The sequence below is a fragment of the Xyrauchen texanus genome, chromosome 26, assembly GCF_025860055.1.
Source record: "Xyrauchen texanus isolate HMW12.3.18 chromosome 26, RBS_HiC_50CHRs, whole genome shotgun sequence".
NCBI lineage: Eukaryota > Metazoa > Chordata > Actinopteri > Cypriniformes > Catostomidae > Xyrauchen > Xyrauchen texanus.
In genome coordinates, this window is record NC_068301.1 from 40,936,399 (window position 1) to 40,953,766 (window position 17,368).

The 17,368-nt window shown below is 38.5% G+C and overlaps 1 protein-coding gene across 2 annotated transcripts in view; it reads left to right on the forward strand.

Annotated features, from left to right (window-relative positions):
• LOC127620366 (F-box/LRR-repeat protein 19-like) overlaps positions 1 to 10,640 on the forward strand; it is an 82,500-nt gene extending 71,860 nt beyond the window's left edge. For both annotated transcript variants that reach the window (XM_052093577.1, XM_052093578.1), the window contains one exon: positions 7,753 to 10,640. In XM_052093577.1, the coding sequence (XP_051949537.1) occupies positions 7,753 to 7,910 (158 nt within the window). In that variant the 3' untranslated portion in view covers positions 7,911 to 10,640. The remainder of the gene's footprint in view (positions 1 to 7,752) is intronic.
• Positions 10,641 to 17,368: the final 6,728 nt, after the last annotated feature.

Below are 17,368 nucleotides of genomic sequence, written 5' to 3' on the forward strand. Positions count from 1 at the left end.
AATGTTGAAAGTTATTAAAAATAACTAACACATATGTGTACATCATGTTTATCAGCATTCTGACGTGCGAAAAACTAATAAAGTTTTTTAAGTGGCATATCAAATGAAGCTAGAGATGCTACTCTTTCCACCCAAACAGGTTTCAATGAAAAAACTTAAAATATTTTCTTACCAGAGGCACTTATGTTGACTCTGTGTCCATAGAAGTGTTTCACAGAAATCAACGTCATGTTGTTGTATCACGTGATTCAGTGTGCCAGAAGTTTAACACTTAAATGACAGTCTAGTGTTGTTGTATTAAGTCTGTTTAAATTAATTTTAATTATATGTTGCATATAACAAAGCCAAAATACAATGTCCACTCATGTGGATGTGGGGTCTTATGAGGTCATGGTCCACTATGGACATGAACCAGTCAGGCATGAGAGAAAGTCTTGAACTGAGACTTTTTGAGACTGGTTCTAGCACCTCAAGTCCAGAATGGGCCGTAGCCCTCCATCTTTCTTGGTTAACAGAAAATTATGACTGTAGAAGTCTTTCTGCATTTTGCCCCTTGGTGTGTTCTCTAACGCGCCATTGTAGTGAAGAGACTCTACCTCTTGACGGTGCATCTCACACTGTTACGGTGGAAAACAGAACACTATTATGGTGAGGGGGCCGCCTCATGAATTGAAGTACATTGCAGTACATGACTGTGTTCAGTACCCATCTGGAGACCACCCCAAAACTGTGCCTTGCATCCAATGGACACGGGGCCTCTTCTGTGATGCTGCCCACCCTCAGAAGGCAGCTGCCCAGCGTAGCTGAATCTTTAGGTCCCTAGACCGTCAGGAACGTTGTTGGGCCTCGTGCTCAGATAGGAGACAAAAGGCAGGCCTGTAGGAACACTCAAAGCCTGATAACACAAACGGCACCAAAATCAAGAGTCCTAACAGACTACAGATCCCATCAAGCCTTGCTCACTTTACACTTTTTGTGAAAAACTGAAGGATCGAACTCTCAACTCCTACTGGATGAAAATTACAATAGCCTCAACCATGATGCCATCGAGAGTATAAAACCCAGAGATTCCTCCTAAACTTGCTTCCAGCAACCGTATGCGTCTTGTCTATTTGCAGCACTGCTGCCCTCAGGTATAGCCTTGTTGCCTAAGGAAGTAATGTACGTACATGAACTTCGGCCATACAATCTCCATCTTGCTGGATGAGCCGAGATTCTCTGTGTTCCACCGAGCACGCTAACGGATCCGAAGGAGATCTCAGCCAACCTGCGGAGAACCAGCTGCTGTACTGCCCGCCGACAGAGCGAGGAAACTGCCTCCCGTCATCACCAGAGATTCGAGGAACTGAGTCGGAGTCAAACAACGGACAAACACACATTCTACCTACGTCCTTATGCGACTCAAGTAAGAGGTTTACGTCTGGGCAGAGGTCGATTATTATAGTGTGTTATTGTGTTACTTATGTATCAAGGTTATTGCTTGTACATTTTAAGGACCGCAGAGTCTGCTCATTGCTGCTAATAATTCTCAAAGTATTACTGTATCTTACTGTTACTACGAATGAGATTTGCTGTGTTGTTGTCCAACCACACTGGACTGTTTGTGCATTTCTGCCATCGTGGTTGAGACCAGTACACTGAGTTTATCCATTAAAGAAACAATGACCACAGCGGGCTGAGTACGAGTTGTTCACCTCATCTCTGAGTGATAAAACTAGCGGTTGCTGTCTCTCCCACTATCGCTAAACTGGCTTCGGCGCCGTTATCCTGCTCTCTTGCTCTCGTACTAACCACACACAGGAACCTCTCAGTGATGGCACTCATACATCACTGAAGAGTCCCTGCTGCTACACTGGAGCATCAAGCAAAAAGGCCTTGTCTATATTGCAGCCAAATGGGCCAAATCTGTGGCGAGACGCAGTTCCTTGAAGGACTCAGGGGTCCGGACCGCATTAGTACATGTACCTTAATAGGTCTTGCTTGTACACATGGAAGACCGTCATTGGGTTCAGGGCTGAAACAGTCTGGCCTGCTTCAGATTAAGCCTTACCAACAGGTGAGGACTTCAGCTGATACAGCTTGGATGGAAGTACTGGCTTAGAGTTCTAAATCAGCCCAGGAGAGGAGGGGCACAAGTAGGTTGCAACAACCTTTTCAACTGGGGAAAGCTCTAGATATCCTCTCTGCTTGGTGTGATCAAGCATAGTGAAAGCCGCTGCAACGGATTCATGAACTCTCACTGAATAGGGTGAGAACCAGCTGTCCTTGAAACTCATGGAAGAACAGTATTGGGTGAGACTCCGAGTTGAGTAAAACATTTTCGTCAAGTCATGAACTCTTTTATGCAAGGATGGACCTTTCGTTGTTAAGCTTCTCAAATACACATTTGAGAACTTCCTTCAACTCCACGTCAAAGGCCACCCTGGCCTGGTTTACTGCCCTGCCAGTGCTTCAACATGGGCCCGGCTCATGTGGTGGGTAAACACTTGTGAAACACCATCTTGATTAGGGATGTGCAAGACTTCCAATTCTCATAATCGACTAGTTGGTCTGTTGTTTGAAAGACTAGTAATCTTAAGAATAATTGCATATAATTAGGCTTTGTTATGTTCATGTAACCCCCGATCAGACGCATTATGAGAGGGACATATGGGCGCTAAGTGCAGCATTTTAAAATGTTACTAATGGATACTCAGCAAATAAATAGGCTAAATAGCTATAGCATCTTATTATACAAATCTATAAAAGAAAAGTAATAAATGAGAGGCTACCAATAAAGAGCGGCACAAAACCGGTTATTTTTTTAACCCTTGACTTGTATTGCACATAGTTAATTAATATTGGCACTATATTCAAGCTGTTTACCCTGTGGGGACCTATACCATATATAATATAAAAAAGAATGAAAAGTAGTTTGAAGACCGACTAGTTTTTTGCATTCAGTGAGTCATGGGAGTGGGAGGATTCTGCGGTTAGTTTACCACGACTCTTTGATTGGTGAATTTTTCTCTTCAGGTTTCAATGGTAGTGTAGTTATTTACCAAGAATTCTGATATTGAACATGAGTTATTTTTTATGTATTTTTTTTTATAATGAAGTTGAAGTAATGGAACGTGATTGTTCAGGATGCATATTCCATCATCGATAAACAACATCTGAGCAAACGGTAAGTTTGTCTTTTTAAGGTTTGTAAGTTATGGCTAAATATCAAGTAGTCTATGGAGAAAATGTATTGAATGGACCCACTTTATATTAGGTGTTTTTAATTACTATGTACTTAAGCATTTGATACTATGTTCTTATTATGTACATGTGTGTTGTTGCATTATTCTGGCATTTAAATTACCTGCATTTAATTACATTTGTTTAATTACATTGCACCTCAACCACAGTAGCAGCAAATGTGAATCTTTGAAAGATTTTGTGGAACAACATGTAGTTACATAATAAATACATTGTATTGTTTATATTTTAATGTTTGTACATAGTAGTTAAAGACACCTAATATAAAGTGGGACCAATTGGATTATTACTTCCCTAGACCAACTGTTGCGTTCTTGTGATATGAAAATATGCAATACAGCAATAACATGATCGTTTTGTAAACAATCATGAGAAAAGAAAATTCCCTCTCAATCAAAGTATTAAAAACTAGGCTAGCATGATATATCTGCGGCCGAAATATTATTGTCGGATAATCAGGAAAATCCAAATATTATTATTATTATTGTGCCTATAATGGAATTACAGCAGATATTTTTGCAGATAATTTGTGGTTTATTAGCCTTGGCTAATGTCTGGAGCCTGTGTCTTCTTTCTTTCAGGCAGAGACTCGGGCTGCCGCAAGAGACCGTATGCGTTTGCATACACAACGTGTCTGTGTGAGTGAGAGCCAAGGTCATGTCGCTCTGTGAGGATTATTTTAACATCTCTGCACCTTGTTACACTGGTTTGGGGGCTGGTTTTAATTAGGATCATCTGCTTTAAGTAACGACATTCCATTTCCCATATTCGGATTGTTTCATGAGGCTTTAAAAGAAAACGTGGCAAAAATATTACTTGGGGGCAATCATTTTCGCATATTCATAAAACATCAAATGAATGTGTGGAATAGCACATTGTTACTTACAGCACTGTGCTTAAAACAAGCCCAAACACAAACTAACACTGACCACATTTACATGCACTTAAGAAAACTTTTTATTACAGGGTTTTTGCAGAAAGTGACTTTCTGAAATATCATGTGCAGTAAATGAGAACACCTGTTTGCTTAAGGTGTTTAAGGGATTAAAAGAAAGCAGTTTAACACACCTAGGTTACTCCCAGAGAAAGCTACTTATATGGCCATATAAATACATAAGTGGCGCCTTACAGGTTTCTGAGGAGTGCACATGTGCATGGAAAAGACCGGAGAACAAATGTCATAGGATGGAGCCCAACAAGAACTCAACAAAATATTGTTTGGAGTGCAGTGGGAAAAGCACATACACTATAAACTATACCCATTTATAAACAGGGTTGGAGTAACGTGATAAAAGTAAAGTGTGTTACATAATCAGATTACTTTTTTAGTAAAGTAACGCAATATTTTTATTATTATTTAAACCATAACATCGCAGTTACTTTTTAAATAAAGTAATGCATCGCTTTTGTACACCTCTACTGTCCTGTATTGTGAGAAATCAGGAGTAAAGTGTGCAGACTTTGGGGTGGAGACATTGTGCATGATTGGCATTGTATTTCTATAGAGTGTGAGGCCAGAGACTATTTAGCAGAGACGAGACACATAAATTGGAACGTACAACCAAGAAGCTCTAGCAAACAACAGTAAATGGATGTAGAAAGGAATTCAGCCTTGCAAGCCTTGAAAAAAAAAAAGAGTCAATCACCTTTTAAATACAGACATTGCTACTCGCTAACACACATGCACATTTCGTGTTTTTAGTGTGACATGAGGGCAGCAACATTCGGTTGAGTAAAATGTGATTTAATCATGTGTTAATACACACTGCATAACACATTTAGGCAGAGGGATTATAAGACTAGTCTTCCACTTGCCACGACATGATACACAGGGTGAAATACTCATATTGACTTATGTAGCCAAACTGCTCCTTTTATAGCTCCCCCCCATAACTGGGAGAATGGGATGAGAAAAGCTGAATCTGGTTCAGTGACTCTAGCAACGTTCTACATCGACTGCGTATGCAAAGAAAATGTCTTCTTGTCATACCCTTTAACAGCATAGATATTTTGGTTCACCTCCAATCTGACATCAAAGCTAAATGTTTCGAAAAAAATATTCGTTTGATTCACGAAACAACCATTTTTATGACAATTTGGTTTTATGACATTTAGCATTTAAAACGATTCCATTCAAGTTGACTTAAGTGAAAAATATAAATTCAGACTTATTTCTTGAACAAGTTATGCTGGCATTCCCCACTTAAATTGACTCTGGCACTGTCAATGGGCAAGGGACATGATGACAGATATGATGCAGGTTCAAGTGTTGGACTTTAGTGGTTATCCTTGATTATTCATATTGGCTGCCATGTTGATGGAAAAACAAATCATGCATATTCATGTTATTGATTCTTTATTATAAATATGATGTGAAGTGATACTTTCTAAATATCTGTTTGTTTACTATGTTGTTTTGACATGAGTGTTGCACAGTAGCTAGCATGACCTGTAATGTCTCTTTTATGGAATGCATGGCTTATTTGTTTGGAAGACATTTAGCATAGCAGAAGAGATAGTGGCTGTGAGAATAAAGTAACAAAAGTAATGTAACACTACGTAATGTACATTTTTAATTTTGTACATTTTTTAAGGAGCAACGCAATATTCTAACGAGTTACTTTTAAAAGTAATGTTACCCAACACTGTTTATAAACACCTCTGTAAAATATCGTCGGTCTCTCACTTTTGCGTAAATGCCCTTGTTCATGTCTGGAATCCCAGAGTTTTATGTGAAGGGAAAGTCTACTATTGAAGTGCAATTCCGCTGCAGGTCGTGACAGCAACAACACTGGAATATCTGGAAATAAAGAGAAGCAACAGAGAATAAAATTGTGAATTCTTCCTTGGATACCATGTTTGTTATTTACACAAGCATCACAGGGAAATTACGTTTCTGTGGAGAAAGCTGGTTACTGACTGAGCTGAATGTATATGGGAGTAAATAGTATGGCGCTTAAATGGTGCATGTAAACTGGAATGCTACTTTCTTGCAATAACCCGCTTTCAGGTGTCCATGTAAACGTCTTGAAATAATTCTCACAGAGTGACTCGAGATGGCTAAAAACACTAGTTTGTGAGTGAAAGTGTGCTTATTGTATTTTAGGGTTAAGGCTTTTCTAACGTTATTCGATCTGTATGATGTTACCTATTCCCATTATGGAACTGTCAGAGATGAGCGCTGTAACAGAGATTAGGGTTTGTGTTTGTATTGTGTGTTTTGTTTAATGTTTGTTACATGCTGTTTATTGTATCATTTTGGTTTAATCCAGTATTACATCTGTTATAAATTCATTATTCTCTCTCTGTGAGTCATCAGGATTACCATAAACACTCATATACAGTGCATTCAGAAAGTATTCAGACCCCTTCATTTTTTCACATTTTGTTATAATGCAGCCTTAATGCTAAAATGCTTTAAATTATTTAATTTTTCACATCAATTTATACTCCATACCCCATAATGATTGCAAAAAGCAGATTTTTGATAACCGTGCACATGTATTAAAAAGAAAAGATTTATATATCACATTGACAAAAAGGTAAGTATTCAGACCTTTGCTATGACACTTGAAATTTGCCTCAGGTGCATCCCATTTTCCTGGATCATCTTTAAGATGTTTCTACACTTTGACTGGAGTCCATCTGTGGGAAGTTCAATTGATTGCACATGATTTGCAAGACCCATAAAGCGCCAGAAGGACTCTCAGACTGTGAGAAACAAGATTCTCTACTCTGATGAAAAAAAGATTGAACTGTTTGGCCTCATTTCCAAGCGTCATGTCTGGAGGGAACCAGGCACCGTTCATCACCAGCGCAATAACAATGACCCTAGGCACACAGCCAGGACAACACAAGTGTGGCTTAGGTACAACTCTGTGAATGTGCTTGAGTGGCCCAGCCAGACCCTGGAAGTTTTTTGCTTTGTATTTTTGGTGTATGGAGTGTAGATTTATGTGAGAAAAAAAAAATATTTAAAGCATTTTAGCATAAGGCTGCTTCATAACAAAATTTGGAAAAAATAAAGGGGTCTGAATACTTTCTGAATGCACTGTAAATTTGCACCATACAATTTATGCAAGTGTATTGTCATTTATTTCTAATTCAAATCAGCAAATTCTAAATAATTTCTGGTTTATGTTACATCTGCCAAACCTTAAAAAACATTCCAAACTCAAATTCCAAGCTTTTAAATGACACCTATTTTTCAAAGAGAAGCTTTTAATGAATTAGCTAACAGTTGCAGGTAAAAAAAAAATGTATTGCTATTAAAAGATTGGTTATCGTTACCAGCCACAATGAGATGTGAATGATTGGTTGATTGATCTATGAATGATCTGTATCGGCCTAGAAATTCCATATCAGTGCATCCCTATTAAATACATCGTGTGTCAGCGTAACATTGCCTGTTAATTTAATAGTCATGTTAACCTTAATAATGCAACATCCAGTGCAGTCCGCTTTTGTCCAGAGAGGACGGTGCAGCTGAAATGCGTGTGTGTGTTTCAGGCTGTGTGAAGGTGACCGAGCTGTGTCTGCCACTTCTTCGCCGCTGTGCCTCACTACTGAGTGTGGACCTGCGCTCATGCGGCCTGCTCGCGCCAGACGTCTGCCAGCTGCACTGCTTTCCCTCCACTGAAGACAGAGTCCTGCAAAAGAACAGCTAAAGAATCCTGCTGCAAACACACTACAGTAACAGACTTTCTAGAGAAAGAGAGGAGCTCATTTATCATGGACACTTCACTGCTTGTGTTTCTGAATCCACCGTTTGTGAGTGGACAAATCAATCCCATGTAGATATTCTTTATCAGTAATACAAATGTTTAGTTTGCTTTAAATTATCCACTCATGTGCACAGTTCCCACATTCACACCCCCAGCACAGCTCAGTGTCCTGTTGGGAATACTGGCTCTATCCCAGGTTACAAAATGACGCAGAATGTATCTTACTGTGGAGAGGTTTCCAACACAGTTATATTTGTGAATTTGGGTGAATCTCACAAAGAACATGTCCAGGTAACATTTCACAGCAAAATCAAAAGAAAAACTAATTTACAATATATTTTACATATAGAAGATTATGCCCTTTTGTAGAAACATAGAAACAAGGGGGTAATTCTTATTACCCAAATGCATGTGGAACTTTGTTTTTTAATGGTGTTTAATACTTTTTAATGGTGTTTCTCTGAAAACAGTCATTCTTTACTGTATTAAGGTAAAAACAAATACTGTAATAGTTTTTAAGGAAGTACAGCAAATATTACCATGATATTTAAATCATATATCTTTTTTTGCATTATGGTATTGTAATTTAATTGGGAATGTGTTTAACTTTAATGAAAGTAATGTCTCAGTGCTGTACTAATTATGCTAAAACAGGCTTCATTTTGTTTCATAAATATTGTTTCTTTTGATTTTGTGGTCAAATGTGATCTGTGCATTTCTTGATAGGTTTCATCTTGTGAAACTTGTTAATGTGTGAGATTGGTTTGGGGATGTGTGAGTGCAGGTTGTGAACAGTGTTAAAGTATCTCTTTAGCATTGGGTTCTTGATGGCCTCTGTCTGCGTCTCATACCCTGCAGCTGATCTCTTTGGATTGATCTATTGGAGAGTGTCTGTGTTCCTTCTCATCTGACTTTGTTCCGCTGGTGCTGTCATTCCCCATGTGCCCTTTACCTTCCATTTCTGCTGTTTATTTCTACTTCCTGCTGCTCTGCTTGAGATCATTGATCAGTGTGCTTACTAAACCCAATCACTTAAGAGCACACAGCCAATAGCATGCCTTGAACTTAGTAACTAGCTGGACTGAGTGGCCGTTTTTTCCTGTGAATGTGCATTATGCTCCGCTGCATCTGCGACACGAGTTTAGTAAGTGCTGAGGGACCTCCTGTTTGTCCAAATCGCTCATAAGTGACTCTCGTTTGACTCGCTATCATGTTTGAGTGATATCCTTGAGAAGCTGCTCACATTTAAACCCAGAAGGGTCCAAAAACCTTTCCTCTCAAAAGCAATCAAAAAATAGGTAAGGGAAAATAAATCTTTGTTGGTTAACAACATCTTGAGGAATAGCCTTGAGTACCGCCTGTTTTTGAGTGTATCTACCATCAAATACATTTTCGCAAAATCTGTTCAGTATTATTATAGCCGTTCCCTTACAAAAGACTAACCTGAAAAATAAATTATCAAAACATAATTTCGTTGCTCAGATTCTGCATATCCATTCCTGCAGTTCTTCTGAGTACCTTGCCATAATGGTTTTTAACATATGTCTTTGAACATTTGAAAAGGGTACGCTTTAACAGGCCTCAAAAATTATTACACTAATGGGATACTTCATTATGGATACTCGTTATGTGGACTACACAACTCTTCCAGGCAAGACATTTCCATGCGGTTGTGATCAATTTGCATTAATTGGTGTACTTAATTTTCCTTTGTCAAATTATTGAATTGGGCACTTCCTAAAACAACTGGTTTTCAATCTCTTGGTGAGCTCTGCAACCTCTAACTTCCTGTATATGTTGCACGTCAGCACCTTGCACTGACTGGATTCCTTGCATATTTATATTCCATATTGGGTCCATACATGGCAGTTAAAATTGTTGAAGGGGAGTACATTTAGAAATTAAAGAAACTGCTTAAATATTTTAACTTTACAAACAGCATCCTTTAAAAGTGACCTCTTAAAATGTATTACTATGTCATTGCAACTGCAAAATCAGAAGAGTTGTTGACATATTTAAACAGTAATCTTTTGTGGTTTACAAATTTTTCATGATATCATGTCCAATGCAGTTTGGATTCAAAAGATGTTCATGTCCATTTGAAATTATCTGTGTGCAGTTTGTAGTTATATATCAAACACCGAGTTGTTCATCTGTTTGTATTTTTTGTGGACTCTGAATGAAACAATCAGGAAAGTCATGTTTTTAATAGGTGTTAAAATTGGTTCTCCTTTATCCAAATATGTTTTGTGCAGGTGCATATCCCACTCTACTGAAATGCCATGTCTGAACCAAACTGAATTTCACCCTGGAAAAATATACAGGGCTGGAATCATACTCTTAAAATATCTTGACATAATTTCCTATTTTGGGTATTTTTTATTTGTTTTTATTTTTTCTATTTTTATTTTTTGTTTCATCCATTGCATTGAGTGAGAAAGATAGATAAAACAATGAGATAAGAAAAACGAAAGGCAGCTAATGTACGAGTGACTACTGTAAAATGTCTAAATAAATAAAGACAATGGGGTTTGTTTTTATTTACTCTGCTTTTCTTTCCTCAATGTGCACACTGTAATAGTTGACATTGCAATAAAGAACAAAGGGAAAACATGAATTTTGATGAGATACTGAGCACTGCCAACCATAGAAGTGACCCCAGTAACCTGCTACACCTCAAACATTTTAATTAAGTTTTGCAATTGCAATTTAAAATGTACAATATAATAGGGCACCAACAGCTTCATGTTGTTGTAGTTTAGCTGTACCTGGTGTCGTGGAATATCGCGATGAATCTCTCTAAGTTGTAAGAAAACTCTTGAGTCTTAAGTTCCAGATGCCAAAGTTGTAGTTTATTGAACACCAACAAACATGAGACCGGCCAGCTGTCCGTTCTGACTCATTTTTCTAAGTTCTCAGTTATATACTTTTTTTGTTATCTTGTTACCCACTGTCTCTGACGCATGCGGTCACTGCCTTGTCTCTTTCCCACCAATATGTTCTACGTCCTTTGTTAATTAAATATTGGTGGGAGATCCCTCGTCTATCTATTAAAAAGAAAAAGAAACATATATCTTTGGTAGCCTCTCATAACTTGACCTCATGTTACAGTTCATGGACAGAGTACATCAACTCCTAGAAACATCTGCGTAAACAGCCATGTCTCCATCAAATACTTTTTATCTTTTTCCTGCATTTTCAGCACATTCTCTCAATGGGCAGCCTTGTTTGTTCATACACATTGTTATTTGAAAGAAAACACCAGCTGCAAAATTATAATTTAGCTTATTAAAACAAGACACCATTCATATAACTGATTAAAAGTATCTTTGAAAAGATACATACCAGCACACCAAGGATTCTCATCAGTGTACTACTGATTAACAGAAACACTTTTTGTTTTTGAAGAAATACACTTGTTTTTCAAGGTTATATACCATTCTTTGTGTTCTCTGCAGTATCAACACTTTTAGTAACCTCATATGCTCTCTCCTGGCTCACTCAAAGGCCTGGAAACTCATATAAGTATTTTGATATATAAAAACATACTAAAATATTGAATGATATATAAAAACATACTAGAATATTAAAATATACTATACTGGGCAGGGAGAAATCAATCTAATGCACCTGGTTATATTTCTGACTACAGTTGAAGTCAGAACAATTTTAAAATAAAAATTTTAATCACTCCACAGATTTAATATTAGCAAACTATAGTTTTGGCAATTCATTTAGGACATCTATTTTGTGCATGACACAAGTAATTTTTCCAAAAATTATTAGCAGACAGATTGTTTCACATTTAATTGACTATATCATAATTCCAGTGGGTCAGAAGTTTACATACACTAACTGTGCCTTTAAGCAGTTTGGAAAATTCCAGAAAAATTATGTCAAGCCTTTAGATAATTAGCTTCTGGCAGGAGGTCTACTGAATTGGAAGTCTGCCTTCTAACTCAGTGTCTCTTTGCTTGTGTAACCAGGTTACTAGTAGTCCAAGTCGAAGCTAGAAAAAAGTTATAAAAAGAAAGTGTTATAGTATGCATAAATATGTCAATTTAATTTAACTGTATTAATATCTGTTGAGTTTGAGAAATATGTTTCATTTGGAATATTGATAATTTAGCTCCGCCCTGTATCTGCTGCATCATTGCAGACAGCGGGAGATTTTGGTGAGAGCACGGTTGATGACGCTGCTTCTGTTGTGCCGCCTAAAAAGCCCTAAAACAGAAAAAAGATTAGAAATGACATAACTAAAAGTTGGATTTCAGAAATAAGAAAGAAATTTGAAAATAGAAGTGTGGATTTAACGTCATTGAATCAAACGATCGTGAATGAGTGCTCACTCGGATTCAACAACAGAAAAAAACAAACTTCTTAAAACCGGAATTTTTGCTCTTCAGGAAACTTTCAAATAAATCAAGTTCTCTTGGTTGGGTTTTTTCTTTTTTCAATTTTTCCCCTTTCCTCACTCTTTTCCAATCTATCTTCACCAGAGTTGGATGCTGATCACATTTTACTCAGTATTTTATGATTTCTAAAGTGGATTCTGAACTCAAATTGTTTCTGCCTCATGCTAAAATGCGGTGCAGGAACTGGCGAGCCATAACCATACAGGTGAAACTCGAAAAATTAGAATATCGTGCAAAAGATCATTAATTTCAGTAATTCAACTTAAAAGGTGAAACTAATATATTATATAGACTCATTACAAGCAAAGTAAGATATTTCAAGCCTTTATTTGATATAATTTTGATGATTATGGCTTACAGCTTATGAAAACCCCAAATTCAGAATCTCAGAAAATTAGAATATTGTGAAAAGGTTCAGTATTGTAGGCTCAAAGTGTCACACTCTAATCAGCTAAACACCTGCAAAGGGTTCCTGAGCCTTTAAATGGTCTCTCAGTCTGGTTCAGTTGAATTCACAATCATGGGGAAGACTGCTGACCTGACAGTTGTGCAGAAAACCATCATTGACACCCTCCACAAGGAGGGAAAGCCTCAAAAGGTAATTGCAAAAGAAGTTGGATGTTCTCAAAGTGCTGTATCAAAGCACATTAATAGAAAGTTAAGTGGAAGGGAAAAGTGTGGAAGAAAAAGGTGCACAAGCAGCAGGGATGACCGTAGCCTGGAGAGGATTGTCAGGAAAAGGCCATTCAAATGTGTGGGGGAGCTTCACAAGGAGTGGACTGAGGCTGGAGTTACTGCATCAAGAGCAACCACACACAGACGGGTCCTGGACATGGGCTTCAAATGTCAAACGTCTTACCTGGGCTAAAGAAAAAAATAACAGGTCTGTTGCTCAGTGGTCCAAAGTCCTCTTTTCTGATGAGAGCAAATTTTGCATCTCATTTGGAAACCAAGGTCCCAGAGTCTGGAGGAAGAATGGAGAGGCACACAATCCAAGATGCTTGAAGTCCAGTGTGAAGTTTCCACAGTCTGTGTTGGTTTGGGAAGCCATGTCATCGGCTGGTGTTGGTCCACTGTGCTTTATTAAGTCCAGAGTCAACGCAGCCGTCTACTGGGACATTTTAGAGCACTTCATGCTTCCTTCAGCAGACAAGCTTTATGGAGATGCTGACTTCATTTTCCAGCAGGACTTGGCACCTGCCCACACTGCCAAAAGTACCAATACCTGGTTCAATGACCATGGTATTACTGTGCTTGATTGGCCAGCAAACTCGCCTGACCTGAACCCCATAGCGAATCTATGGGGCATTGCCAAGAGAAAGATGAGAGACATGAGACCAAACAATGCAGAAGAGCTGAAGGCCACTATTGAAGCATCTTGGTCTTCCATAACACCTCAGCAGTGCCACAGGCTGATAGCATCCATGCCACGCCGCATTGAGGCAGTAATTAATGCAAAAGGGGCCCAAACCAAGTACTGAGTACATATGCATGATTATACTTTTCAGAGGGCCGACATTTCTGTATTTAAAATCCTTTTTTTTTTTATTGATTTCATGTAATATTCTAATTTTCTGAGATTCTGAATTTGGGGTTTTCATAAGCTGTAAGCCATAATCATCAAAATGATATCAAATAAAGGCTTGAAATATCTTACTTTGCTTGTAATGAGTCTATATAATATATTAGTTTCACCTTTTAAGTTGAATTACTGAAATTAATGAACTTTTGCACGATATTCTAATTTTTCGAGTTTCACCTGTATACGGACTGAATCTTGGATCAGGATCTAAAAATCATCGGAGAGGTAGTATTGTGCATTTTCGCATGAACTGTTTTGTTCAAGAACTGAAGTATGTGAAAAGGAATTCCGGGGGAAGCCGTGTCATTACACTAACACTGAACTGACTAAATGTATATTGAGACTGGTATTGAATGCCAATTTGATTTAATGTGATTTATAATTTTCAGAAATGTTTATTGTATTTTTTTTTTCTCTTTGTTTTCAAAAGAGGACTAAGAATATTTGAAAAGCATTACTCCAAAGGGTATTTCATTGAACAATTATAGTGAATAATTATCAAAAAGGGAATAAATAAACTAATTAGGACTGATAAATAAATGTATTAGTATTTATTAATAAATAGGTCAAAAGAAATTTAAAAATAGCCAATAGTAATTGAAATGGGGAACGAATTAATACATTACAAGTAAGAATACATTTCAGAGTCTAAATTGGGAGAAGTAATTTTTTTGTATTGTGATGTTTTAACTGTTTTGTTTTTTCAATACATCTTACCTTCTTTTTTTTTTTTTTTACTACAGCCAGTGTTGTTGTCGTTTCCTTCCCCCCTTGTTGTTGAGCCTGTCTCTTGAGCGAGTTTAGTCTTCTGATATCTGGTCCATATATGAAATTAGTACATCCTCCTTGTGCTCATTTCCATTGGTCGTAGGGTGCGAGAGAGGATTGGACTTGCGTTACGGCGCGGGTTACACTTGACATCATGGGAAAATCAAAAGAAATCAGCCAAGACTTCAGAAAAAAAAAAAACGTGGGCCTTTACAATTCTTGTTCATACTTGGGAGTAATTTCCAAATGCCTGAAGGTACCACATTCATCTGTACAAACAATAGTACGCAAGTATAAACGGCATGGGACCACGCAGCCATCATACCGCTCAGGAAGGAGATACATTCTGTCTCCTAGAGATGAACGTAGATTGGTGCAAAAAGTGCATGCAAATCAATCCCAGAAAAACAGCAAAGGACCTTGTGAAGATGCTTGAGGAAATGTTACACAGGTATCTATATCCAGAGTAACAGGTCCTACATCGACATAGCCTAAAAGGCTGCTCAGCAAGGAAGAAGCCACTGCTCCAAAACTGCCATAAAATAGCCAGACTACAGTTTACAAGTTCACATGGGGACAACACCATCCCAACCGTGAAGCATGAGGGTGGCAGCATCATGTTTTTTGGGGTGCTTTGCTGCAGGAGGGACTGGTGCACTTCATAAAATAGATGTCATCAAGGGGAAGGAAAATTATGTGGATAAACTGAAGCAACATCTCAAGACATCAGCCAGGAAGTTAAAGCTCGGTCGCAAAAGGGTCTTCCAAATGACAGTGACCCCAAGCATACCCCCAAAGTTGTGGCAAAATGGCTTAAGGACAACAAAGTCAAGGTATTGGAATGGCCATCACAAATCCCTGACCTCAATCCGATTTGTGGGCAGAATTGAAAAAGCGTGTGCGAGCAAGGAAGCCTACAAACCGGACTCGGCTACACCAGTTCTTTCTGGTGGAATTGGCCAAATTTCCAGCAACTTATTGTGAGAAGCTTGTGGAAGGCTACCCAAAATGTTTGACCCAAGTTAAACCATTTAAAGGCAATGCTATCAATTACTAACAAAGTGTATGTAAACTTTGCCTCACTGGGAATATGATGAAAGAAATAAAAGCTGGAAATTATTATTTTTTTTTTTATATACAATTGTTCTGACATTTCACATTCTTAATATAAAGTAGTGATCCAACTGACCTAAGACAGGGAATGTTTTCTACAATTAAATGACAGGAATTGTGAAAAACTGAGTATAAATATATTTGGCTAAGGTATATGTAAACTTCTGACTTCAACTGTACTACTTTGAACTGAAATAAAAAAGTATGACTTCTCAAAATAGAATACAAAAATGCTCAACTTTCCCCATGTTTGGGACTACTGTTGTATGTAGCTTATCTTTAAAATGTCATGAACAAAAAGTGCTGATAAAAGTTTGATGTGGTCCCAGTTGTCTCGGTAAGCATTGCGTTGCAGAATATTAATACTGCTGTTTTTATTTGGTTTTTTTATGCTTTTTTGCAGATGAACTCTTTGTGGTTAGTGTTTCCCAACCCTATTTCTGCCACAGCACACTTTTTATGATTAAAAAAAATCCCATGGCGCACCACTATTCCAACCATCGTTGATAGTTTTCACCCTCCCACCCGCCTCTTCTGTGATATCCGAGGATTCTTACGAGGAGGCATGGTGGGGCTGCGAGGTCGAGTAGGATGACTTTGAGATTGTCCTTTTGGCGGCACACACCCCTCGAGCCCCTCAATCTCTCCAAAGCGCATGTTTTCCGATACACTATGTGCAAGACGAGCTCTGGCTTTCTGAAAGAGCGGGCGGCCTCATCTCGTGCAACGGTTCTGACGCTGGGGATAATAATGACGATGACTTTATATCTCTCGCTGCAACAGGCGAGTGGTCAGTGGATGATGCTAAGCGAGGGCGAGGAACATGCACGCACCACTGACAGGGAGATGCTCCGCGTCGAAGAGCTTCACTCTGAGTGGTCTCCCCCAGAGGAACCTGAATGGTCTCGCCTCGATGAATGGTTCCAGCAGTCTGGACTCCATCAAACAGCAGCGTCCCGCAAATCTCTTCCCCGAAGTTCTTAAAAAAAAAAACTATCCAAGTTCTGGCGCGTGACCTTATATGGCACACTCACGCAGTGATGCCATACTCTTTAATGTGGATCATGAGGAAGAAAACGGTTATGCCCAATTACTTCCTTTGGAGGAGGCGGTAGCGGCACACCTCTGCCCAGCGAGTAACAGGTACATCCTTCCAAACAGTGTCGACAAACGTCCGCACTGGCGGGAAAATCTTACTCAGCAGTAGAACAAGCTGGATCAGCACTCCACACAATGGTGGTGCTCCAGGAATTTCAAGCCAAGCTCCTCAGGCAAATGGATGAGCACGGCTTCGATCCAGCCACTCTTTTGGATGTGGAAAGCAACTCTTTGAAGCAGAAAGCAAAGCCCGACATTCCCTCCGGTTCTGCTCCAAAAAAGGTTTGATTGGAGACACAAAACACTGTTCCCATCTCCCCACTATGGTTTGTCAGGAAAGGAATATTGTTGTTCACAATATTGTTCAAAATTTTGTTTCTGTGTCTTGCACTCAAATAAATGCAATTAAAAAATGCAGTAAGTTA